We start from the raw sequence: 24,953 nt of genomic DNA on the forward strand, positions 1-24,953 counted from the left end.
CATAGGTTTTTTTAAAAAAGATGTTTTTAACCCACGAAGATTAGATTTCCTTTTGCCACAGAATTCCATTGCTTTTTGAAACAACCTTTAACCGCCTTCAATTTTCAATAATAAGGATTACCATAGAAGGAGAACAGGGACCCAATCTGCAACTGGAATGGGTTTAGAATTTGTGATTCCATACTTTAAACAGTGTCCCAATATGGAGAAGGTGGCAATAATATTGGGGCCTTCACTAAGTATTGAATTCTGTTAACACCTGGACTGCCAAGTCCCTATTCTCATAGGGCTTAAATTCCACTGGGAGTAGGTGGAGAGCCAGAATTAATAATAGCAATTTGGCATTTGTACATCCAATTACCATCTTCCTGGTACCTTCTCAAACAGCGTTAGATTTAATACTCAAGCCATACTATAGCATTTCTATGCTCAGACATTGTCTTGTACAAGGTTGAGCTCTTCAATGGCACAGCCAGCCTGATGGCCTGGTCACACACTCCCTTCTCAGCCCACTAGCCAGTGAGGAAGGGAGAGAGAGAGTAAGACCCAGGGTTCTGTCTGTTCTCATCAATGCCTGTTTCTGGGTCCTAAGTGCAGCTTTAAAGTCTACACTCCTCTATGATTTTGAGAGGCAAGTTGCTTTTAAAACTGCTAGGCTATTGTTCCCTCTCACTCTCTTTGAAATAGCAAACCTGAACAATCATTGATCTTGTTTCTTTCATGTTACAAAGAAAAGGGCATTGACTATGATGCTTGTTCTGGAGAAATGGGCTGCCAAACAATCCCAAATCCTGCCTTCCCCTGACAGTTACTGTCCTCTATGTAGGGGCTGCCTTTAATTGAGCCAACATCTGGAAAGAATAGAACCTTCCAGTGACAGCGTTGGAAAAAGACTGCTTTTTAAAATTCATTGCTGAAGTTCTTCTAGAAACGGCTGATCACAAGCCATCTGCAGACTACAGACGAGGGGACTTCAGGATGCCACATCATTAAGAGCCAACTTTCAAATGCCCGTACAGTGACCCACAACTCAAGTAATTACTACCGTTCTGAAACAGAAAAAAGCAAGAAAAATGGAACTGAGCTCTTTCAAAGTGTTCTTTCTGTGATTCAAACATCCACAGGACAAATTCCATTCCTCTTCAGCCCCGAAACCCTGCCCTGTATCTCACCTCTAATTGCACCGCCAGAACTGTAGGCTCAAGAACATATCTCTGGAAAATCTGTAACAATCTTAAAATTAAGAAAAAAAAAAAGTGATACATCCCTTGGTTCTGTACCAGATGTTGTGTGGGACCCTATGGATGTCAAAATAATTGGGGAAGGCCGCTGCACTAACAGTGCAGTTAGCAAGACACGACTGACAACAATTATTACAAAACAAAAACAAAGTCACCTGTGGCATAACAGAGTTAAGTGCAGGGTGCCAAGGGAGGCTGAGTAGGGTGGCTGACAGCCACTGCCCGGGAGGGTGGACAAAGGCAATGATAGAGTTGTTTCTGGAATGAAGACATCACAGAGTGATCAGCTTGTGTGGGGAAGGAATGGGGATGGAAGAGAGGAAGGTGCAGCATGCAGTGTGGCTGGAGTTAGGTGTGTGTCCAAGATAATGGCAGGAGATGCTCAGGACACACCCACTGAGGAAGGCTATGAAGGACTCACATGCCACGCTATGAAGTGTGGGTATTTTCTGAATGCACCAGAAGCTCAATGGAAGATAATAAGGCAGTGACTTGGGCAGCTTTGTTTATTTTAGGAATATAACTGTGGAATAGGATCTTAGGAGCCAACATCAAAATATAGATGTTCTCCCTTCCTGAGGCTTCTCTTCTCCATCCATTTCACCAGTGCCTATGAATCTGCAATTTGACAAATTGAAGCTGAACCCCAACCCCTTGAGTCCCAAATCTACGACTAACCACCCACTTGCCTCTCTCCTTCAGGAGCTCACTGACATTCTCAAACTCACACGTCCAAATTGGAAGACTTGTTTCCCCTCTACCATTCATCTCTATCCCAACAGATGGTCATAGCATCCACCCAGGTGCTCAAATCAGAGTCCTGGGATCATCAGTCATTCCTGCCAGGCCCTCACCACCACATCCAACCATGGCCCCGTCCAGTCAATGTCAACTCTGAAATGAATCTCAAACTTGTTTCCTTCCTTCTCCTCCTAGTCTGCTACCTTTGTCTAGGCTGCTGCCTATTTCTCTAACTCAGGGCTTCTCAACTTAGCACTACTGACACTTGGGGCTGATGAGTACTTGTTGTCGGGGACAGTATCCCTGGCCTCCCACCTGGTGCCAGTAGCACCTATTCCCATCAATTGTGACAGCACCGTCTAATGTCTCCTGGAGGACACATTTGGCCCCCATTGGGAACCACCGCTCTCACCCTACTTGCCCACTCTTCCTCGCTCAGAACCTAGAATCACACTGACCTCCTCCTCAGTTCCTTGAATCCACCAAGCTCCTTCCTGCCTCAGGGCTTGACAAAGGCCATTCTCTCTGCCAAGTGTGCTCTTCCACTCTTTTCTTGACTGCCTCCTTCACACACTTGTGATCCCAGCCCCCATGCTGCCTCCTTAGGGAGGGTCTCCCGAATACCTTACCTAAAAGGCAGCAGCACCTCCGCCTATCTTTATTTTCTTCACAGTAGTTTAAAAGTCAGTAATTATTTGATTGTGCATGCTCTTTCTCATCTGTCTGTACCATGACAAAGAAAGCATTATTAGGGTCAGGGACTATGTCTGCCTTGGCCTCTGTTCCACCCCTAAGGCCTAGCACCATGCCAAGCTAAATAAATACTTGTCAACTGGAGAAATGAATGAGTACATGGACGTAAGTCAAACGTATGTCGTACATTCTAGGCACTAAGCACAGCCATAAAAATAGCAAGGTCACAATATGAAAACTTAGCTCAGGAAAATTAGAATGTTACCCAGACAGCCTGTATTTCAGCTCTGTGCTCAATAACCAAATGCTTCCTGATCTACAATGAAGTAGATAGCAGCACATCAATGGATGAGCAGAAATCACTGATTTAAGAGGAAGAGTAGCTCACCGACTCCGCTGGAAAGAAGTACAGCAAGACCTCATGAATACTTTAGAAGTCTCCTTGTAACTGAACTGAATTTGTGTCTCTAGGTGTGTGGGTGTACATGCATGTCAGAGTTGGGCAGAACAGATACAGGACTGAGAGTCTTAATTTCACAGCCCCCACAGAGACCACAACCCATCTTTTTTTCCTTCCTTCTTTAATGATATACTGAAGGGTTGCCTCTTTCATGCAGAGGACTGAGCTGCCACATCTTCCTTTCTCTGGTTTAATAAAAGCAGCCGACACAGGACCAGACAGTAAAGAGAACTTGCCAGAAAATACAGTGTACCATTTGGGAGAACTGGATTCCCATAGAGGAAAATCACTTTCAAAATAGTCATCCTCCTACCTAATGCCTTCTTTACCAGATGTTTTTAAGCTATTGGGAAGATTATTATCGAGTTGTGACTCTTTCTGTGACAGTCTACAGAATTGCCAGTTAGGTTTTAAAATGTGTTATTCTTCTAACTTGACAATCCAAGATACGTCACCACTGTCAAGTGAATCTTCATCTTTTACTGTCAATATTGAGTTCTGCACTCAAGGATAATTTTTGAAATGATCACTTTAGTCATCTTCTCATTTCCAGTGTTCTGCACAGTGCCCAAGGGATTTTTTTGTTTTTCATTTTAAAACCACTGTACTTTCTAGAAAAAGTTGTTCTTGAGGCTACACAGTTCAGATTCTATGTTCAGAGATACACTTTGATGAGAAAAGTGGCTTTTGAACCACTAAATTGGGGGAAAAAATTTTAAATTATTAAATTCTATTCATTTGTTCCCATTCCAAAGCTGTCTGAATTTATCTTATGGCACCCTGCTACTACTGCAGATAATTGAGAATCACTGTTTTAATGTCATAGGCAGCACTGCCTTCTAGACACCAGAGTGTTCAGACAATAATGCAGTGGGTAGGGTCTTACAGACCCTCAAGAAAGGCAGTTGGGATTAAAATCCCAGACTGATTCTGCCAGGTACTTGCTTTATGCCCTGGAGCAGTTAGTTAACCTCTCTGTACCTCAGTTTTCTCATCTGTAAAATAGTAACAATAGTATCACCTCCTAGGGTTGTTATGACAATTAAATAAATTTTCCAAAGTGCTTGGAATGATAGCTGGCATACACTAAGCACTTATGTTAACTCTCATTATTAGCATTGCTTTTAAAATTGCTTTTGATTGATAATAAGGCTTTAATTCACTGAATCAGTAGGCTTCTGGCTAAAATAAACTCAATATATTTGATAAATAAAATTTTTCCATCAGCCAATGATTCTAACTTTATAAAACAGCAAAAACTCTGAATAAGCAGATGGTATATTCCCCATGACTGTTGAGATCTAAGACTAGAACTTACATTACATTGCTGTCATCTTTTCCTGAATTCAGAACAGAGAATTTTGAAATTTTAAGTTTTATTTTTATTTATTTATTTTTTTATTGCATTTTAGGTTTTGGGATACATGTGTAAGAACATGAAAGATTGTTGCATAGGTATACACGTGGCAGTGTGATTTGTTGCCTTCCTCCCCCTCACCTATATCTGGCATTTCTCCCCATGAAATTTTAAGTGTTTAATATTCTTTCACAACTTCTTAAGAGCCACCTTTAAAAAATCTCTTTCATGTGCTCAGGCAAAGGAGGGCAGATAGTGAATGATGAAAGTGGATGAGCTACAGGCCTCGGGGAAAGGGGGTCTGCTGGCCAGATCAGAACCCAGTTGGCTGAGCCGTTCTGGGAAGCGAGTGAACACCTGTTAATATTAGGCCTTTTAATTGAAAAACAAAAGCATTGTTGTGCCCTGAGAACAGGAACCACAGTTCAGATGGCCCCATTGGCTGCAGTAACACTGAACACCCCAACCTCCTCGTCTGCCATTCACACCAAACTCAACAACATTGTGGAGTTTTTGCCCATGAAGGAAGCTGTGCAGAAGTTTTGGGTGTAGGATACAATTTCCTATAGTTCATATTTTAGAGACAGCAATGTGATGTTTATTGGTATTAGGGACCAAAACACAAAGGGTCTACAGTTAATCAGAAGGCAGAAGAAGTATAGCAAACCTGGCTAACTTAACACATGGAGGCCCCCTCAAAAGCAAATGCTCAAAGAGGTCACTTAAGAATCAAGCATTCAGAGCAACAGGCTAATGAGAGGGTTGGCTCGCTCAGCTGTTTTAATCTGAAGCTGCCAATTCTTTTTGCTTAATTATCTGTGATGTCCTGCTTCCAAGTCATAAAGGCAGATTTGCAATCACCTGCTTTAGTACTTAGTGAGGAAGAAGAGAGAAGCACAAGTGTTTGGAGGGGTGATCTGGCAGGGCGGGGGTGCGAGGTAATGTGATATGATTACACATGCTTCTAAGCGTAATGGAATTATTTTTAAAAATTTCCCCTTTCTAAATGATGCAGCTCACTTCCTTGCTGCTTAATTGTTAAAAACACAACAGCAGTTTACTTTTTTTTTTTTTTTTTTTTGAGATGGAGTCTTGCTCTGTTGCCTAGGCTGGAGTGCAGTGGCACCTGTTAACTATTAAGAGCACATTTTTTCTCTCTGATTTCAGACACATGCTGTTGGGCAGCACACAGCATCATGCCCCAGTACTGTCAGTTCACTTCCCATGCCCAGGCTTGACTGCAGCTGCCCCACGAGACTAAGTAACCCTTCTCCCCAGGAATCCAGTGCTCCGTCCCCACAGAACTAATCTGGAAATCAGAGGCTCAGGGATTGCATTCTTGCTAATCAGAACAGTGACTTCACTCATTAGTATTCTACTTTTCCCAGTATTTGCTCACATGTGTTAAACTGTTTGATCCTTACAGCACTATGAGCCAGACTGGGGAGACATTACTTTTTATGAAGGTTCACAACAACTAGGAAAAATGCCTACGGTTATGAACTAGTATCTGGAAGAGCTGGACTCACATCCGCCCTCCTCTTAAAAAGGGTAGTTTGATTTGAACAAGCTGCTCAGCCTTGGCACTAACAATGTTTAGATACTTCTTTGTTTTGGGGGTCCATCCTCTGCATCCTAAGACGCAGCATCCCTGATCTCTATCTCCTGGAAGCCAGTAGCGCCAGCCCTCACGTTTTAACAGCTGAAAATATCTCCAGACATTGCCAAATCTTCCCGGCGGCGGGGGCAAAATTGCTGGTTGAGAACCACTGGGTTAGGGTTTTTTGGATTAAGGTGGATTAGGAATCACACTTAGCATACCAAAGGATCATTCATCCTAGAAACCAGATTAGCTGCTATTCATGTTAATTGCTGCTTAGCACAAATGAGTTTGCTTGTTTTATGGAAGTGGTGGCCTTCCAGAATCTGAAGGAAAAGAGTGGTCAGGACAGAGAACACACTCCAGCCCCCTCTTCTCTCCAAAATCCTGAAATGTTGTTTGTTCAATTTTTGAATAGGTATTACATTCACATAGTTCAAAATTAAATATGCATAGAAAGATTTATTATTTTTGAGCCAGAGTCTTACTCTGTCACCCAGGCTGGAGTGCAGTGGTGTGATCTTAGCTCACTGCAACACTGCCTCCCAGGCTCAAATGATTCTCCTGCCTCAGCCTCTTGAGTAGCTGGGATTACAGGCATGCGTCACCGTACCCAGCAAATTTTTGTGTTTTTAGTAGAGATGGGGTTTCACCATGTTGGCCAGGCTGGTCTCGAACCCAGTCTCCCAAAGTGCTAGGATTACAGGTGTGAGCCAACGTGCCAACATAGAAAGGTTTACACAGAGAAGTTTTCTACCAACTAAGGACCCTACTACCCCCTTCTCCCTGGAAACAGCCAATGTTACCAGCTGCCAGAAACATTTTATAAAAGATCCTGTATTTAAAGAAATACTTCCTCTTAGATCAGAGTGTCTCTGAGCCATTAGCTTCCTCACACTGAAAAAAACAATAAAAGGCATCTTTCCTTGTAATGTGATCAGGGTCAGGTACTATCTCCTCCTACCTCACTGCTGCCTGCCTCCACTGATAGGAAACTGTCTCAGACAATGGAATGAAGCAATAACCAAGGTCCTAAAAAATAAAACAAAGTGAAAAAACTGAGGCATTTGGGTGAAGGATCCTGTGGGTGTCCTGGTCTAGTCAGTTTCCCACTAGAGCCTTCTGAGTGCTGTCAGCATGTGTGCCTATCATGGTGAAAATCAGCTAAAAAGACTCCACACACTGTAGGCGAGGCATTGGTGCCACAGGCAGGTGGCCTTTGTCCCCACGGCAGCCTGTGGTCATCAAAATCAGAATCTTCCAGTGGAGGCCTATTGTGGGCAGGCCTAGGAAGGAGGGAGAAGCAGAAGAGAAAGCGGTGAGGGGCATGAAACCACAACCTTAGGGTGAAGAGGTGAAACAGGAAGAAAAGTAGTTGGCAGTGCATGTTTGCCAAGACAGTCAAGGCCCAGGTGGCTGGGAAACACTGATCCAGTCCAATGGACAAATCACAACATGGGACATCATGCAACAGGAGCTTCTAATCAGCTTCCTGAAAAAGAACTTCAAGGTGACCTGACATATGTCATTGAACCACCCTGACATCTGTTTGTTTTGGAGAGGTGGGGCTGGGTCATTTCTTCACATATAAAACTGACAAAACTTGAATCTCTAGCATCAGTATTTCAATCGCATTTAAACCATTCTCTTTCAAGTAAACTCAAACCCTGCCTCCTGCTTCCTTTTAAGTCTCTTGCGTCTTTAAACAACAAACAAAACCCCAAAATAATGCAATATTCTTTCCCAAACTTCCCTAGTTCCATCAACAGCAGAAAACTTCTGGTGGTCACACTGATTGGAAATGTAATTTTCTTTTCAAAAATATTCCCCACATCTTTTCCTATACAACTTTGCACCCAACTTTGCTGCTCAACTAAGACAAAAGCCTTCCTGTGTCATCTCCCCTGTGCAACTTGCACTCTGCCACTGGCTTTGCACAAGCCTTTCATTTGTCACGACCCTCTACAACACTGTCACAGCACATCACTGCCTGACAGCTGCACTCCTCAGCATGGTGGCCATCAGCCACATGTGCTTATTTAAAGTTAAATTTAACTAAAATTACGATAAAAAGTACAGTTCCTCAGACACACTGGCCCCTCAGACATACTGGCCACATTTCAAGTGCCCAATAGCCACACATAGCTTGTGGCTACTGCATTGGTGCAAATTATAGAACATTTCCATCATTGCAGGATGTTCCATTGGACAACGATAGCCTAGAACATAAAATCCAAATACCTCAAACCAGCACCCAAAGGCTAGCTGTCATTTACAACCAGCCCACACTTGCCTACGACTTCCCCTTAGACAGTGTCACTTAGTCTTGTCCAGGCCAGCCTCTCCTGTAATGCCAACAAATCATGCTCCTCCCCGATTTTGTGCTTGTGCTCACTGGACTCCCTGCCATCAAGAGAAACAAGTAGGTAAATCAGAATGCACAGTCACTTAAAAAGTGGAATTTTCGGCCAGGCGCTGTGGCTCACGCCTGTAATCCCTGCACTTTTGGAGGCCGAGGCAGGTGGGTTGCCCGAGCTCAGGAGTTCAAGACTAGCCTGGGCAACATGGTGAAACCCTATCTCTCCTAAAATACCAAAAATTAGCCAGGCGTGGTGGTGTGCGCCTGTCGTTCCAGCTACTCGGGAGGCTGAGGCAGGACGATCACTTGAACCTCAGAGGCAGAGGTTGCAGTGAGCCAATATCCTACCGCTGTATTTCAGCCTGGGCGACAGAGTAAGACTTCATTCAAAAAAAAAATAACAAAAATAAAAATAAAAAAATAACACACTCATCTTGGCACTTGACACCAATTTGGGTCAAGATTTAATTTTTTCACGTGGGTCCATCTTTTGTCTCCCAAATAAATTGTTAATGTCAGGGGAGGCAGAGACAAGTTCTTACATTTCTTTTGCGTCTTCCTTTTTTCCTTCTCACTTTTTTATACCAACAGGGAGGTCAGAGGTTGTAAACTGGCCACTGCCTAGGGGCCAGATAGGGTCCATAGGTGAATTGTTTTGTCCAGAGTATTTAAAAAAACCTTTGAATTAGCTGCTGTCATTTAAAAATGGCAGATTCACATCAAAAATTTCATCTCTGTTTTCTTGAAAAAAAAAAAAAAATCAGAGTATCTGGCAACCCTGGGCAAACATTCATGCACAGCTCTGCTGGCTGGAGCTGAGTACCTGCTGCCCCTTTTAAGGAAGGAGTGGATTCTCCTGTTGACAATGGTTCCCTCGTTTTTTCACTACCTTCTTAGCTGCCTGGCCCCAGCAGACTTCTGCATTTACAACTCTTGTGAAGGCACTCAATAAATTAACTGATAATGGAAATACTCAACTCTGTAAATAGAGCCAGGCCACTTTGAATGCCTGTCTTAGTGGGCAACATGTTTGTTTTATGCAGCTAAAATCAAGCTTCTTATTTTAGCCATTAGCAGAAGACATTATTAACCTCAAGGACCAATGTTAGCTGTTCTTCCTGGGCTTGCCAAGAACTGAGAATTGATGAGGAAATGGCCAACTGCAAGACAAAAGACAGCCAGCCTCAATAATCACATGCAAATAGCTGAGACACAGAGTACAAAGTTGTCCCATGAACACTGAGTGTTCCCTAATAACGTGGAAATCATAGCACTCATGACAATGAATGTTGCTGGCAGCTGCCCAGTAAATCTGGGGCTGGATACAGAAAGCCTAAACCTGCTGTTTCATTTTACCAGTATTGGTCTCTTCTCTTTTGAACTTCTCATTATGGACTACTGTGTTCTAAAATCGTTTTCATGTCTTGCCTCTCCCACTCCACTGTAAGTTACTTAAAAAGTTACTCCAGTGGCATGTTTCTTACTCCGCACATAGAGGATCAGGAGCCTTAACCTGAGATCCATGAACTTGATTCAGTCAAGGCAAAAACACAGTGGGTCATCAAAGCTCCTTATTAAATCGGTCCATACCTTCTGGTCAGGGCTTTGGGACTGGAAGAACTTTAACTTAAGGTATTTGTAAAGGGATAAGATGCATGCTGGCCTCAACAACACACATGTAGTCTGTTTGCTATCATTTACAGTTTTTGGTTATTTGCATTTGCAAAGCACTGCTTTTATGCTTTCACTAAGGTCATGGGTGAAAATGTTAAGCTACCCAGGATTAACTCATGCATCATGCTGGTAAAGACTGAGTGAATAGGGAGCAAAATTGCCAGTTCTCGAAATCATTAGTCCAACCAGATACAAGCACACTAAACATAATATTTAACCCATACTTACCTACCTTGTCTGAAAGGAGACTAGCAAAACTTTTAGATTGCTTTAAATCAAGATTCATTAAATTTAAACATACTCTTTATGAGTAATTTAATGACTCTCTCAAAGTAGGAAATGCAGTTTCCTACATCTTTTTTTCAATTGCATTTTAGGTTTTGGGGTACACGTGAAGAACATGCAAGATTGTTGCATAGCTACACACGTGGCAGTGTGATTTGCTGCCTTCCTCCCCATCATAAACTACATCTTTATGAACTTCTCCAGGTTTGTAAAAGATAAGTTTCTTCTCTAAATATGTATAAACCATATGTTTAATAATAATGCTTAAATTATCCTGGAGAACAATGACTCATAATCTGGTTTCCAGAACATACTCTTCCTCATTTTTGAAAATAGGAATAATATTTGCTTATGTCCTGTTTTCTGGCAATTTTCCCATTCTCCAATTTGTTTAAAGCTCACATTCAGAGGTTTCCCTATTCTAGCTTTAAGTTCTTTCATCTGCACCTAAACAAATTTGCAATACCTCATATGCCTCTTATTATTACCTCTCTTAACTCTGAGATAAATACATTTGCAATAGCTAACTTCTAAGTCCACTATTAACACCTCCTCCAGTTTGAAGATCAGAGAATTAAACTGAATAATTCAGCTGAGCTTTTACCTGTCAATAAAACAACACTTTCTCTAAGTGATTCCTTCTTCTTGCTGTGCCTATCGGTACCATATTTATTAAGAGCTGAAGTTCTAAGTGCTGTGCTGGTCTTCTTGGTGCTTTTTAGGAAAGGCTATGTACCTTCTCTTCCATTGCTTATACCTTTTAAAACCAGAAATCATTAAAAAGATTCTGATATTATTACACATAAAAAAATTGTTCATTAAAAAAAAAATTTGGTCCCCTTAGGTTTCCTGTGTCTTTCCTTATTTCTCATATTTATCTGCTACCATAGAGTTTGATTTTTAGTTTTTACAACCTAAAAAACATTGCCAAGTTAAATATCCTACTAGAGGCATTAATCATAGAATTACTTATACTGATTAATGAAAACATGGTCCACTAAATAAATTCTTGGGTATACTTAACAGACTCCAAGATGTCATGGTCACATTTTTTTCTATAACTTTCGCAGCCACAAGGGATCTCCTGTGGGTCAGAACTCAGTCAAGAATTTCAGTGGATCTTGATGCTGATTGAGAATATTGCCTGAAACTGATTTGAAGTAGTAACAGGCTAGCAATTTAATTATCTCTATGTTGGACTCATGCTTGAATTAATGTACACAGAATCCTGGGTAAATGAGACAGAATTTGGTTTTCCACCTGTGTCTAAAAAGAAATAATAGCATATTGTTGCCTTTGGCCAGATGTACAAATTTTATAAAATATACCACGACACTTCTGAGCTCTTGAATCTTTACCCAACTCTCTTCCAAGCACACCATCACTTTGGATGACAACCTCTCTGGTTTATATTTTAAGGTTTGGCTGAGTGGAAAAAATCAGATAAAAAAGATGTACCAGGAAAAAGTGCATACTCTCTCACATGAAAATGAAACAGAAAATACATCATGCTAGTTCCATGACCTGAATAAGTGGCCAGAGCACATAACTCATGTACTTTATGACTAAATGTCTTACAGGCTATCCATCAAAGTATAAAAGGAAAAGGGAAAAATTAAGAAATAACAAACGTTCAATACACAAACCTCCTACTCTTAAGAGGGCAAAAGAGCGAGAACATTGAAAAGCTAAAACGTATAGTCAATTTATAATCAGGAGTAGAGGTGCTTGGGAACGTATTTTACCAAGTAATGTGTTTGAACATTAGCTTGGTAGCTGGGAGCCAAGAATTTATCAAAGTCAAATAATGGTAAGTTAAGATACACCAGGAAGTCTGCAAAAAGAGTTTTTATGAAATGGGCTGAAGACATAAAATCTGAGCAGCTTAGAAAAGGCAGAGAATTGGGAGCCCGAGGCGAGTGGATCACGCAGTCAAGAGATCAAGACCATCCTTGCCAACATAGTGAAACCCCATCTCTACTAAAAATACAAAAAAATTAGCTGGGCGTTGTGGCGTACGCCTGTAGTCCCAGCTACTCGGGAGGCTGAGACAGGAGAATTGCTTGAACCCAGGAGGCAGAGATTGCAGTGAGCCGAGGACAAGCCACTGCACTCCAGCCTAGCACCTGGTGACGGAGTGAGACTCTGTCTCAAAAAAAAAAAATAAAAAAAAAAAAGGCAGAGAAGAGGAGCATCTCACATTTTAAAAATTCTTAAATACAAAGATAGGAAATGTTTCAAACGTTGGTGGAAAGTGCTGAGTCATTAAAGGGTTTATATATTATACACAGAACATTGCATGCCCTCAGGAGCCTTCTTCTTAGGAATAAGAAACATCTGCAAACAACTATCTTCCCTCAATATTCTATATTATGGTAACGTGAAGTGACCCACAGAGATGCTCACGCCCTAATCCTCGGGACCTGTGAATATGCCTCTTTATAAGGCAAAAATGAATTCAAGTTGCAGAGTAAATTAACAATGCTAATCAGCTGACCTTTTAGATAAAGAATATTCATTCTTAATATTTTTCCATGTTGCTGTGAGCCTAGCAGGGCTCGGTGCAATCACATAAGCCCTTTAAAGTAGCAGAGTGATACAGTCTAGGAGAGTCCACCGGCCATTGCTGGCTTTGAAGATGGCAGAGAGCCATGACACGGGGCATTCAGGGAGCCTGTAGAAGCCGGAAAACACAAGGAAGTGGACTCCTCCCTGGAGCATCCAGGAAGGAATGCAGCTCTGCAGATACGTGGATCTCAGCCCAGAGAAACCCATGTCAGGCTTCTGACCTAGTGAACTCTAAGATAAAGCATGCATGCTGTTTAAGTCACTAAATTTGCAGTAATTAATTATAGCAGCAACTGGAAACTAAGTAACTTAAAACTGTTTTGGAGAAAGAAAGGCTTTTGATAATATACACATTCCAGCCAGCAAAACAGTGTTCCTCTTTCTGTGTTGAAGAAAACAAAATGCACACTCACCTTTTTATAGGTTTTTTCTTCATTTTGTTTTCCGGGTGCTGCCTCTCCATTTTCAGCAGCGGACGACATCTAAATAGAAACATACTGCCATTTGAACTTGAATGCTACTCTGAAATAAAATATATGAATAATATTGCTAACCAAAGGATCTATTTTAGTTAAGTATGTTTTTGTTATTGCTATTGCTGTTGCTTCTAAGAAAGGAAGAAAGAAAAATTTCAGAACACTAAAAAAGAAATTTGCATTCCTCAATCTTTCAAAACTAAATCTAAAACATTTTCATAACATACTTTATTCCGTATGCTCTATGAAAGCAAGTGGATGTGTATAAGGTTCTTTCTACGAAGCCTTTTTTTTTTTTTTTTTTTCTCAGAGACGGGGTTTTACTCGGTCACCCAGGCTGGAATTGGAATGCAGTGGTGTGATCAGGGCTCACTGCAGCCTCAAACTCTTAGGCTCAAGCAATCTTCCCACCTCAGCCTCTTGAGTAACTGAGATTATAGGCATGAACCACTGTGCGCAGGCTACATAGCCTTTTTTTTTTGAGACAGAGTCTGTGTCACCCAGGTTGGAATGCAGTGGCGCAATCTTGGCTCACTGCAACCTCTATATCCTGGGTTCAAGCGATTCTTCTGCCTCGGCCTCCCAAGTAGCTGGGATTACAGGCATGTGCCACCATGCCCAGATAATTCTTGTTTTTTAGTAGCGACGGGGTTTCACCATGTTCGTCAGGCTGGTCTTGAACTCCCGACCTCGTGATACGCCCACCTCAGCCTCCCAAAGTGCTGGGATTACAGGCGTGAGCTACCTTGCCTGGCTTTACATAGCCTTTTAAAAACTTTTCTTCAGGTTATAAATGCTCACTGTAAAAATATCTGGGAATTACCAAAAAATGAGTCAGAACAAAAAAATTACTCAATTCTACTACCCTTGGGCAACTTCACTATTCACATTTTGTCTATTTATTTCTACCTTTTATTCTGTGCATTTTCATATGTAAAAACTTGTAATAATATCTTACCAGTATTTTTCACTGAACATTTATGTAATAAATATTTTCCCATTTGATTACAAAAATATAATTGTAAGAATAATTTTTTCTAGTTACAAGATACACCACTGTGTGAACACCACTGTGTGTTAATACTTTAGTCAACGCTCATATTGAAGGACAGTTGAGGCAGTTCAAAGAGTTTTATTCCTGCAAATAGTACAATAAATATTTTACGCTTATATCTTTATCTAGCTTCAATGTTTTCTTGGACTAGATTCGTGGAACTGCTAGGGCATACGAGGATATTAAAAAATGTAAAGCTTTTACTACATATTGGTAACTTTATTTCGAGAAGAATATACTCATTCACACTGCTATCAGCAGTGAGTGGGTGCTTGTTTCATTACACATTCAGTAATGATTGTTATCACCTTAAACTGCTTTGCTAATCTGACAGGTAAAGGAAATCATTTCCTGGTTTTAATTTGCATCTATGAAAATTACTAGTGAAGGTTAACATTGTTTTCGCATCATTTTTAGTTCCTTGTATTTCTTCCTTTGAGTTTTCCATTGTTTTGTCAATTTATCTATGGAGGTTTTAATGTTTCCATTATTAAATTTTCCCTATTATGGTTATTAATATTAATGGTTTGCTTATTGATTTTTATGTTTTAAGGTTTTTAATTGCTTCCCAAGTATATTATTAATATTATTCTGTGTTACTGTGTGCTTTTTGTTTTATTTTGTTTTGTTTTTGAGATAGGGTCTTGCTCTGTCACTCAGGCTGGAGTACAGTGGTGCAATCACGGCTCACTACAGCCTCAACCTGCCAGGCTCAGACAATCCTCCCACCGCAGCTTCCCAAGTAGCTGTGACTACAAGCATACATCACCATGCCTGTCTAATTTTTTTGTAATTATTTTGGTAGAGACAGGGTTTTGCCAAGTTGCTCAGGCTGGTCTTGAACTCCTGAGCTCAAGCAAACCTCCCACCTTGGCCTCCCCACGTGTTGGGATTATAGGTGTGAGCCACTGTGCCCAGTCTACTTACTGTGTGCCTTTTAACTTGTTTCATAATTATGATATAGAGAAGTTCTACGTTTTTACACACTTAAAACTATTGCATATCTTTGTGACTTCTTCTAATGCCTTAAGATAAAATATGCTTTCACTGGGAGATCTGATATTCAGATGTGTTTCTCTCTCTTCCTAATAAGATTTTCACATGTAACCTATAATTCATCTGAATTTTTAAAGCCAGTTATGTTACTTCTGTGGTAAACAAGGATAACTTCATAATCAGGGAACCACTATATTTAAGGGTCTTACCTTAAATTGCAAGAAGAACATTTAATACATCAAGGAAGGGTAAAACTTCTGACTTTCTTTTAAGCCTTTGAAGCATGCTTTAAATTCTGGGCTTTTAATAAACACAGCATACACTAAAGCTAGGAGTTCATCAAACATTTCTCTGCTTTGGAACCAAGTGACTGAGTTTACCTACACTGCCATGAGCGTGATATGACTACTAACCATCCAGGAAAATAAATGCGAGTATCACGGTTAGCCAGCCTGACTAGATCTAGTACTGCCCACCAATTAAACCACCCTCTTACATAATTTTGCAATTCTATTTGTGTCTACTTAATCAGTCCATATTAGAATAGAATCTTCAAGGACAGATGTTTCACAAACTATTGTTTTTCATGTTGTATCTGCTTAAATTGACTTAAAGAATAATTCATTTTTCTAGTCTGTTCATAATAATATTTCAATAAGTTTTGAGTAAAAATGCCAGAAGAAATAAAATGCTTTATATATATGGCTCAGGGTAAAATACAGGCCTTCAACCGTTTAACAGAGCCAACAGAATGAAGACCTCCCTAAATTAGAATGCCATTCCAGTAATTTCACTTTTAAGACTTTGCAGTCTTTAAAACCAAAAACTACAAGAGTAACTCTGAAGGGTGCTTTAAAAAACCACCTTAATAAAAGGTTAACTAATGGGCATGAATGAAGGATGGAGGATGAGATGGTCTTAAATTATTTTTTATTACTTTGTGAATCACCTCTGACTTGACAGTAGGGAAGAGGAGGAAAAAAACAGGTAAACTTCTGGTTTTTTTCTAAAACAATCCCTGGGCTGGGCACGGTGGCTCACGCCTGTAATCCCAGAACTTTGGGAGGCCAAGGCGGGTGAATCACAAAGTCAGGAGTTCAAGACCAGCCTGACCAACATGGAAAAACCCCATCTCTACTAAAAATACAAAAATTACCCAGGTGTGGTGGCACACGCTTGTAGTCCCAGCTACTTGGGAGGCTGAGGCAGGAGAATCACTTGAACTCTGGAGGTAGAATTGCAGTGAGCTGAGATTCCGCCACTGCATTCCAACCTGGGCAACAGAGCGAGACTCCGTCTCAAAAAAAAAAAAATCCTTTTAAGAGCACAAAACATATAATAATGACAAATGAAGGCCATGAACTATCATCTGAATTCAAGGGTGGTTTGGTTGGTTGTTTTTCCTGTAGAGTGATGTTTCACAAAGGTCACGTGAACCTATTAACCATGGACACTGAAGTCAGAGAGGCCATGTGGCAGGAACAAATAAGATGCCTGGGGATGTACTGGGAAACTGCAGAGGGCTGTTACAAGGGTCACAGCAATGAGTACTGTTTCTTCCTAGACTTGTTATGCTTCTGCGTAGCTAACCTAATGAAGCCAAGGTAAGTACGAATTAAAAACATTGTTTTAAAAAACATTAGATAGGCTAGGTGCAGTGGCTCAAGCCTGTAATCCCAGCACTTTGGGAGGCCGAGGCGGGTGGATCACGAGGTCGAGACCATCCTGGTCAACATGGTGAAACCCCGTCTCTACTAAAAATACAAAAAATTAGCTGGGCATGGTGGCTTGTGCCTGTAATCCCAGCTACTCAGGAGGCTGAGGCAGGAGAATTGCTTGAACCCAGGAGGTGGAGGTTGCGGTGAGCCGAGATCGTGCCATTGCACTCCAGCCTGGGTAACAAGAGCGAAACTCAAAAAAAAAAAAACAAAAACAAACAAACAACAACAACAACAACAAAAAACATTAGATAATCAGGCTGCGCATGGTAGCTTACACCTGTAATCACAGCACTTTGGGAAGCTGGGATGGGATGATTGCTTGAGGCCAGTAGTATGGGACCAGATGGGGAAAAACAGTAAGACCCCATCTTTATAAAAAATAAAAAATTAGCCAGGTACAATGCTTGTACTTGTAGTCCCAGCTATACAGGAGGCTGAGGCAGAAGGATTACTTGAGCCCAGGAGTTTGAGGCTGCAGTGAGCCATGAGCACACCACTGCACTCCAGCCTGGGTAGCAGAGGGAGACTCTGTCTCAAAAAGAAAAACAAAAGCAAATACTATGTCATTTTAGATAAGGGACTTGAGTATATGTTGGTATCCACAGGTCCTGGAATCAATCACCTGCAGATACCAAGGGCTGACTAGATCAAGTTTCCTTTTGAGGTGATACAGATGTTTTGGAACTGCATAGAGGTAATGGCTGTGTAACATTATAAATGTACTAAATTGTACTAAAAATGAACACGGAATTGTTCATTTAAAAATGGCTAATTTTACGTTATATGAATTTCACCTGGGAGACACACTAAGACCTCATCTCAAAGTTTTTTTTGAAGTTATAATCATACATATTTTCCATATACACATAAAAGGAAGGAGGAAAGGCATTCTCAGAAGTTCTGGTGATTATCTACAGATGGGATTATGAGAGCTTTAGGTTTTCCTTTTTATATTCTGCTCGGTTCTCCAAGTATTCTACAGTGAGCACTGCTACACTTAAAAACGAGAAAAATACTATTTAAAAATTTAACCACACATAGTAGTTAGTAAGACAGACCATATCTTGTTTTGTTTTATTTTTTTTTTTTTTAACACTTTTGGCATACCAAAATTCATAAAATTTCTTGTTGCTGTTTGTTTCAAATTTGTTGTCAAAGTTAAAGGTTATGACCTAGATACATGTTTCAGAATATTTGTAAATAAATTTATAGTAAACAAGATAAGGGCTCTATACTGATTTGATCAGAATTAGTTAAAAATATAGGCTGTATTTCCTTACCTTTGTAAATGAAATGGCAAGTCATCTGTTGTTGGTAGTGATGGGTGGCCTACTCATTGTTGAGACGTTTTCTTTCCCAGGTTTCTGTTAAAATAGAAATTTCTGGTCATTATTTATTCATATCCCTACCACATCTCCCAAAAAAGATCAGAAGTAGCAATAGGGATACATACAATATAAGCAGTTAAAATTAAAACAAAGGAATGAATGTGGGTGAGGGAAAATAAATGTGGGGAACAAGATGATTCCATCAGCAAGGGCTATGCATAGAACATAAGCCACAGGGTCTGGTCTGGGTGTTAAATAAACTATACAGCAGGCGTCCCCAAACTTTTTACACATGGGGCCAGTTCACTGTCCCTCAGACCATTGGAGGGCCGCCACATACTGTGCTCCTCTCACTGACCACCAAAGAAAGAGGTGCCCCTTCCTGAAGTGCGGCGGTGGGGGGGGGGGGGGGGGGCGGATAAATGGCCTCAGGGGGCCGCAGTCTGGAGATGCCTGCTACACAGTCTACAACTTGACTCTGAGATTCCTGGTTGCCAGAGGAAAGGAAAACATAATCAGTTACCAGATGCACAATGAGCAAAAGATAAAAGCTGAAATGAACCACAGATATCTGGAGATTCAAGCTGGAGTGAAAATTTCTCCCATGGATCTTCATAGAGGACACACCATGTGACATGTGGACAATTTTTCAACATTAGCCCCATGATAAATCACCTGTGATTTCCATAAGGATTGATTAGATGACACAACTTCAAAGAATAATTCAAAAAAAACCTCTTGTGCTATAATTATGTTTTATATAGAAGAGATACTAGCTAATTGTAATCAATTTTAAAATGTAGAGAGGAATAAAGTAAAAGTGAATTAGGCTGAGCTTGGTGGCTCCTGCCTGTATTCCTAGCACTTTGGGAGGCCAAGGTAGGAGGGCTGCTTGAGGCTAGGAATTCGAGACCAGCCTGGGCAACATAGTGAGACTCTTGTCTCTTAAAAACAAACAAACAAACAAAAAGAATTAGATCTTACTCTTATCTCCCCCACCCCGAGATAGCCAGTATGAACAGTCTGTCGTACAGCCTTTAAAAATCTTCTTTAGGCCGGGCGCGGTGGCTCTAGCCTGTAATCCCAGCACTTTGGGAGGCCGAGGCGGGTGGATCACGAGGTCAAGAAATCGAGACCATCCTGGTCAACATGGTGAAACCCCGTCTCTACTAAAAATACAAAAAAATGAGCTGGACATGGTGGCGCATGCCTGTAATCCCAGCTACTCAGGAGGCTGAGGCAGGAGAATTGCCTGAACCCAGGAGGCGGAGGTTGCGGTGAGCCGAGATCGCGCCATTGCACTCCAGCCTGGGTAACAAGAGCGAAACTCCGTCTCAAAAAAAAAAAAAAAAAAAAAAAAAAAAAAAAAAATCTTCCGTATACTTTTTCACACACGTATTTATTTCTGCAACTTGCTCTTATCAATATATTTAGTTTTTCAAATCTGTTTATCTACCTCATTTAAAAATAACTGCATATATTCACAAGACAGACATAACCATTGTTTACCAATCACTCCTCTGTGGATGAACATTCAGACTGTTTTCCAGATTTAGCTATCTTAACCAGAGCAGGAATAAACAGCCTTATTCAAACATCTTTAATGTTCTAGTACTTTTATTTTTGTGGGAAAGAATCCTAGAAGTGGAATAACTGCGGGGCCAAACATGATAAGCATGTTAACTATTTTAGTGACTACTGCTACATTTCTTTCCATGCAAAAGTTGAAGCACTCAGCCCAACCGTGCATGAGAGTGCCTGCTTTATTGACACACTGATCAGCAGTGGGTTTGGCCGTCTTTAAAAGTGTTTGCTCACCTGATGGGCATCTCAGTGGTTTTAACTCGCCTTCTCTCCCTGCTAATGGGGCTGATTCTTTTCACAGGTTTAATGGTGATTTACAATTCCAGTTCACACCTTTTAACTATTTTTATGCCGGACTGTTTTATCTTTCTTTCATAATCAGCTTGTGAGACTTCTTCATATATTAAACATTAGCTCTGTCCTAGAGGTTGGAAGTATTATTATTCTTTTGGCATGTCTTGCCATTATAGACATTTTAAAGTTTTACACAATCAAATTTGCCAACTATTCCTTTATGGATTATAAATTTCCTATCTTGCAATTCTTCCTTTTTGGATGATGGATTATGAAAGAGAGCTCCCCCTAACCTGATGTTATACATGTATTCTCCCACCTTTGGTGTACATTTTCTCTTAATACATTTATGGGTCCATCTTAATATTAGATCTTACTTCAAATGGAATCTAATCCAAATGGAATGTTGCCCCAGATGGACAGCTAATTTCCCTAAATCATTTACTTTATAATCTTTTCCATACTGGAAAGACAAACCACCTTTAGCGTACATTAAGTTTTCCTATATACATTGATTTAGTAACTGCATCTACTCTGTTCCAAACACTGACTTGTGGATTCCTAAGCTAATGTCATATTGTCTTACATGCAGTCACATAATAGGATGCCTTGATGCCTGCTGGCACAACTTCCCCACAGTTTTTCCTTCAAGTTCGGAAATTTTCTTGCATTTATGTTTTTATGTAGCCTTTAAAAACATGTTGATTGGGCCAGATGTGGTGGCTTATGCCTGTAATCCCAGCACTTTGGGAGGCTGATACAGGCAAATCACCTGAGGTCAGGAGTTTGAGGCCAGCCTAGCCAACATGGTGAAACCCTGTCTCTACAAAAAATACAAAAACTAGCTGTGTGTGGTGGTAGGTGCCTGTAATCCCAGCTATTCTGGAGGCTGAGGCAGGAGAATCGCTTGAACCCGGGAGACAAAGGTTACAATGAGCCGAGACTGGGCTATACACTCCAGCCTGGGCAACAAAAGTGAAACTCGGCCTCAAAAAAAAAAAAAAAAAAAAAAATCAGGTTGATCTGACAACACTTTTACCTTCCAAGTTGGGATTCTCACTGGGATTGTATATAGTAATTTTAGAAGAATTTTTATCTTTAGGACCATAAGTTTTCTCATTTGAAAAGGTAGTATAGCACTATACTTCTTCAAACGTTAGTTTATGTCTTTTACTACAATTTTTTTTTTTTTTTGTCTTACATCTTACTAAATTCACTCCTGGCTATTTTCATTTATCACTCTTTTAGAGTGAAATATAAATCACTATATTTCTAGAAATATAAATCATTTTATTTCTAGAAATATAAAAATACACAATTTAAAAAGTCATATTTCTAGAATAAATTTTAACTTTGATTTGATTTCTTAACCTTTTTAAAAGCATATTTTCATGAGTGATCTTGAACAACTGTTATGGCCTTCTTTATCAGGTTTTGGTATGAAGGAATTTACACTTTTCATATAATTGGAAGGCTTTCTTTACATGCACTCAAGTTTTTTCTGTGTAGTATTCGTCTCTTGGGATTTATAACCTTTTTTTGAATCACATTTTTGGTAATTTATAATTTATTAGAAAAACATCAATTTCCTCTAGACTTCAAAATTTATTACCATAAACCTGAACATAACATTGTCTTATCGAATTATTTTAATCCTTTTGGGATCTGGGTAATTTTTTTCTTCATTCCTAATGTTGCATGTGATTATGTACATTCTTTATATTGCATATATATATTGTCATTAGTCAGATTCCCCTTTTAATTGTTTTGTGGCCAACTATATCAATTTTAGCTTTTGCCATTAATACCTTCTTTCGTTTTTTAAAAACATTTCTTAGATAATACTTAGTTTATCATTCTTTTTTTTTTTAATAGTACCAAAAGCATTTAGGCTATAAAGTATTCCTAAATGCATTAGCAATTTCTTCTTAAGTTTGGATGTGAAATGTTCTCTTTACTTCCAGAAAATTTGTCACTTTATATCTTATTTTCAATTTGATCTAGGAATCATCTATATGAAGGCTTCTTAATTTCAAGTATTTACATTTTACTTATTATTTCACTGTCAATTTTTCTTTTTTTTTTTTTTTTTATCACAGTGGGATAGAAAAGGGGATGAGTAAAATACCTTTCCCCTAAAATTCATTTAGGTTTTTCCTATGGCCATAGAAACAGATTTTTGTAAATGTTCTATAGACACAAGAGAACAATGCAGATTCTGTGTTTATAGGGTATAAACACTAAATACGAATACCAACCAGTATCATCATTTGTCTACTTTGTCAAATTAGGAAAGTTATTATTATTAATTTTTTTGGAGACAGGGTCTGGCTCTGTTGCTCAGGCTGGAGTGAAGCAGTGTGATTGCGGCTCACTGTAACCTCCACCACCCTGGCTCGAGCAATCCTCCCACCTCAGCCCCCTGAGTAGCGGGGATTACAGGTGCATGCAACCACACCTGACTAATTTTTAACTTTTTTTGTAGAGATGGGTCTCACACTGTATTGCCCAGGCTTGTCTCAAACTCTTGAGCTCAAGCGGTCTACCTGCTTCTACCTCCCAAAGTTCTGGGATTACAGGCATGGCCACCATGCCCGACCAAATTATGAAATAATTATATCAAAATTCCCTAATTATAGTTTTGTCATGTTCTCCTGTATGTCTATTTCTTTTTTTGCCTTACACGTTCTAGAACTGTGTTGGTCAGGAAATAAAAGCAATGCCTATAATAACATTTTGTTTACTAATAATTACATTTATTGTTACTGTACTTATTTTTACTCATTATTTCTCTGCTGGTTTGCTCAGTTACCTAATTTTAAATCATTAAAAATACGTTTTTTCAACTAAAAAAGCAAAATGACTATACACTATCTTCACTGCCCAGACATTTTTCCCTTGGCCTGCTGTGTAGACATGGAGATGAGCTACCCAGATCGTCCTGTAAAGAGGGAAGGCTGCCTTACCGCATGCCTCTGCAGGCATCCACTCTAGCCTAGGCCACGGCCTTCCTGGGGCAGCCACCTCTAGTGACTGAGTTGCACGGTGCTGGGGACATAAGGTTGAGAGGTAGAGAGTGGGAAAAAGGCTAGGCACCCTGTTGGCTTGCTTACAAAAAGACCCAGCAGCATGAAAGGCAGTTAAATTTTCATGGGTGTACTCAGAGATATGAGTCTCGCATTTTAAGAATTTGCCAGGAAGTAGCCTGAGGTTTAGAATGTTAATTAAAGGATTACCAATGGACTTTCTCATTGCTCCTTCCACCTATGTTCATAAGCCCCTCTTAAATCTTTTGCTGGAACAAAAACAAATGTGTGAAAATTTATATGGATTCATGAAAACCTAGCGAGCTATGCTTAGGAAAATGTCAGCCTGGTGAATAGTTTTGCTGGGAAGATAGGAAGTATTATAGTTCTTCTTCCAGTGCACTTATAAAGAGGCATGGTATTTTTTTAATGTGGGTTTGGCAACAAAAACAAAAACAAAGCAGGAGAAAGCAAAGCTTTAAAAATGTGCTGGGTTATTTTCTGAGGCTTAAATATAAACAACAACAAAAATACACCAAACTAAAACGATCCTTAACATAGTTCCCAAAGCAGAAATACCTGTAGTTTTCAGACCAGAAAAAAATGTCTCTTACATTAAGAAATCATAGGCTTAGAGTATTTAAAAGAATATTTGCATAAACTCTTACATGAAGAAAATCTGTATGTTAAATATTTGTACAATGGAAGCCACTTCTACATACATACATTCAGACATATGGTACATTACACATTTGTACGGTTCGAAGCTGTAAAAATAGAACTATGGTGCCTTACATGCAATGTAAAGCTCTCCTATTCTTACTGATGAAAATAATTTAAATGAGGTTTCACTTCATGTATCTAATATTTATATAACCAAGCCACTGCCAAAACCAATTCCAAATGATGGCACCTGCTCGCTATGAATCCAAATGGAGACCAATCAAAACAAATTGCAGGGCTCTTAGATTCGCTCATAAAACACATTCATCAATTCTCAGAATGGCTCTCACAAAGTGAATAAACAGAATAGCTATAAATGGCAATGACAAAAGGATCAGCATCAAATGAACCACTTGTAATTCATTTTCCCAACAAAGGTTGTGCTAAAAGAATTCACAAGCCTTTTCAAGCCAAGACTTCACTGCTAACATTAGACAAAAGAAAGTCGCCAGTGAAAACAGCCATGAGGGATATGTTGCTTTCATACCAATGTAACTCACAGCCTTTCATGAAAAACACCACTACTGCATGATCTTCTCCTGCAATGATTTTCACTTTGCATATACAAAGACATAGTATATGTTCCTGTATTTAGTGGTAGTGTCGGGGTGTGGTGGGGGAGCCAGGATCAGGGGATGTAATTAGGTAGACAGTCATGATATTTGGCTTGGAGGCAAAGAATCCATGGGGATTTAACTAACACTGTTACTTTTCTATCTCTTCCCAGTCACATCTGGTATAATCACAAATAATCTCACATAGTTGAGCTTCTT

General features: G+C 39.8%; 1 protein-coding gene and 1 pseudogene across 6 annotated transcripts in view; one reads left to right on the forward strand and one right to left on the reverse strand.

The window, feature by feature from the left end:
* The window catches only part of PIP5K1B (phosphatidylinositol-4-phosphate 5-kinase type 1 beta), a 488,372-nt gene that overhangs the window by 188,186 nt on the left and 275,233 nt on the right, over positions 1-24,953 (reverse strand). For all 6 annotated transcript variants that reach the window (XM_074394717.1, XM_010346143.3, XM_074394718.1 and 3 more), the window contains 2 exons: positions 18,506-18,589; positions 13,392-13,460 (listed from right to left, as the gene is read on the reverse strand). In XM_074394717.1, coding sequence (XP_074250818.1) covers positions 13,392-13,460 — 69 coding nt within the window. In that variant the 5' untranslated portion in view covers positions 18,506-18,589. The remainder of the gene's footprint in view (positions 1-13,391; positions 13,461-18,505; positions 18,590-24,953) is intronic.
* LOC104652606 (AP-3 complex subunit mu-2 pseudogene) overlaps positions 16,951-24,953 on the forward strand; it is a 30,435-nt pseudogene continuing 22,432 nt past the window's right edge.

The sequence above is a fragment of the Saimiri boliviensis genome, chromosome 2, assembly GCF_048565385.1.
Source record: "Saimiri boliviensis isolate mSaiBol1 chromosome 2, mSaiBol1.pri, whole genome shotgun sequence".
NCBI lineage: Eukaryota > Metazoa > Chordata > Mammalia > Primates > Cebidae > Saimiri > Saimiri boliviensis.